The following is a 1,600-nucleotide window of genomic DNA, read 5'->3' as shown; positions in this document are numbered from 1 at the left end:
ATTTGGGGTCTTTTGGGGGCTTTTAGGGTCTTTTTGGGGTCATTTGGGGTCCTTTTGGGGTCTTTATGGGGTCTTTATGGGATCTCTTTTGGGGTTGGGGTCTTTTAGGGTCCTTTTGGGGTCCTTTTGGGGTTGGGGACATTTGGGGTCTTTATGGGGTCTTTTGGGGTCATTTGGGGTCTTTATGGGGTCTTTATGGGATCTCTTTTGGGGTTGGGGTCTTTTAGGGTCCTTTTGGGGTCCTTTTGGGGTTGGGGACATTGGGTCCTTATGGGGTTTTTTGGGGTCCTTTTGGGGTCCTTTTGGGGTCTTTATGGGTTCTTTATGGGGTCTTTTAGGGTCCTTTTGGGGTCCTTTTGGGGTCCTTATAGGGTTGGAGATATTTGGGGTCTATTTGGGGTCTTTATGGGGTCTTTATGGGATCTCTTTTGGGGTTGGGGTCTTTTAGGGTCTTTTGGGGTCCTTTTGGGGTTGGGGACATTTGGGGTCTTTTGGGGTCTTTATGGGGTCTTTATGGGGTTTTTTGGGGTCATTTGGGGTCTTTTGGGGGCTTTTAGGGTCTTTTTGGGGTCTTTATGGGGTCTTTATGGGGTCTTTTGGGGGCTTTTGGGGTCTTTTGGGGTCTTTATGGGGTCTTTATGGGATCTCTTTTGGGGTTGGGGTCTTTTAGGGTCCTTTTGGGGTCCATTTGGGGTCTTTATGGGTTCTTTATGGGGTCTTTTAGGGTCCTTTGGGGTCCTTTTGGGGTCCTTATAGGGTTGGAGATATTTGGGGTCTATTTGGGATCTTTATAGGGTTCTTTTGGGGTCCTTTTGGGGTCTTTTGGGGGTCATTTGGGGTCTTTTAGGGTCTTTTAGGGTCTTTTGGGGTCCTTTTGGGGTTGGGGACATTGGGTCCTTTTGGGGTCCTGTTGGGGTCTTTATGTGTTCTTTATGGGGTCTTTTAGGGTCCTTTGGGGTCCTTTTGGGGTCCTTATAGGGTTGGAGATATTTGGGGTCTATTTGGGGTCTTTATGGGGTCTTTATGGGATCTCTTTTGGGGTTGGAGTCTTTTAGGGTCCTTTTAGGGTCCTTTTGGGGTTGGGGACATTGGGTCCTTATGGGGTTTTTTGGGGTCCTTTTGGGGTCCTTTTGGGGTCTTTATGGATTCTTTATGGGGTCTTTTAGGGTCCTTTGGGGTCTTTTTGGGGTCCTTATAGGGTTGGAGATATTTGGGGTCTATTTGGGGTCTTTATAGGGTTCTTTTGGGGTCCTTTTGGGGTCTTTTGGGGGTCCTTTGGGGTCTTTTGGGGGGTCTTTTGGGGTCTTTTTGGGGTCCCTTTGGGGTCCTTTTGGGGTTGGGTCCCTTTGGGGTCCCACTCTGACCCCATTATCCCCCCCTTGTTCCCACAGATGGACCCTGCAGCGCAGAGACGACCCCACAGACCCCAATAAAATCCTATTGAGCACCAACACCCCGTCTGCGTCTGGGGGGGGATATGGGGTCATATGGGGTTATATGGGGGGATATGGGGTTATATGGGGTTATATGGGGGGATATGGGGGTATATGGGGGTATATGGGGTGATATGGGGTTATATGGGGGGATATGGGGGTATATG

At 49.4% G+C, this 1,600-nt stretch overlaps 1 protein-coding gene across 1 annotated transcript in view; it reads left to right on the top strand.

Moving 5' to 3' along the window:
• The window catches only part of LOC107307093 (IgGFc-binding protein-like), a 46,615-nt gene extending 45,162 nt beyond the window's left edge, over positions 1 to 1,453 (top strand). The window contains exon 26 of the mRNA XM_032441678.1: positions 1,392 to 1,453. Within this exon, the coding sequence (XP_032297569.1) occupies position 1,392 (1 nt within the window). The 3' untranslated portion in view covers positions 1,393 to 1,453. The remainder of the gene's footprint in view (positions 1 to 1,391) is intronic.
• The last annotated feature ends 147 nt before the right edge of the window (positions 1,454 to 1,600 follow it).

This window comes from Coturnix japonica, unplaced genomic scaffold (assembly GCF_001577835.2).
Source record: "Coturnix japonica isolate 7356 unplaced genomic scaffold, Coturnix japonica 2.1 chrUnrandom486, whole genome shotgun sequence".
Lineage (NCBI taxonomy): Eukaryota > Metazoa > Chordata > Aves > Galliformes > Phasianidae > Coturnix > Coturnix japonica.
This window is presented reverse-complemented; position numbering and strand designations above follow the sequence as displayed.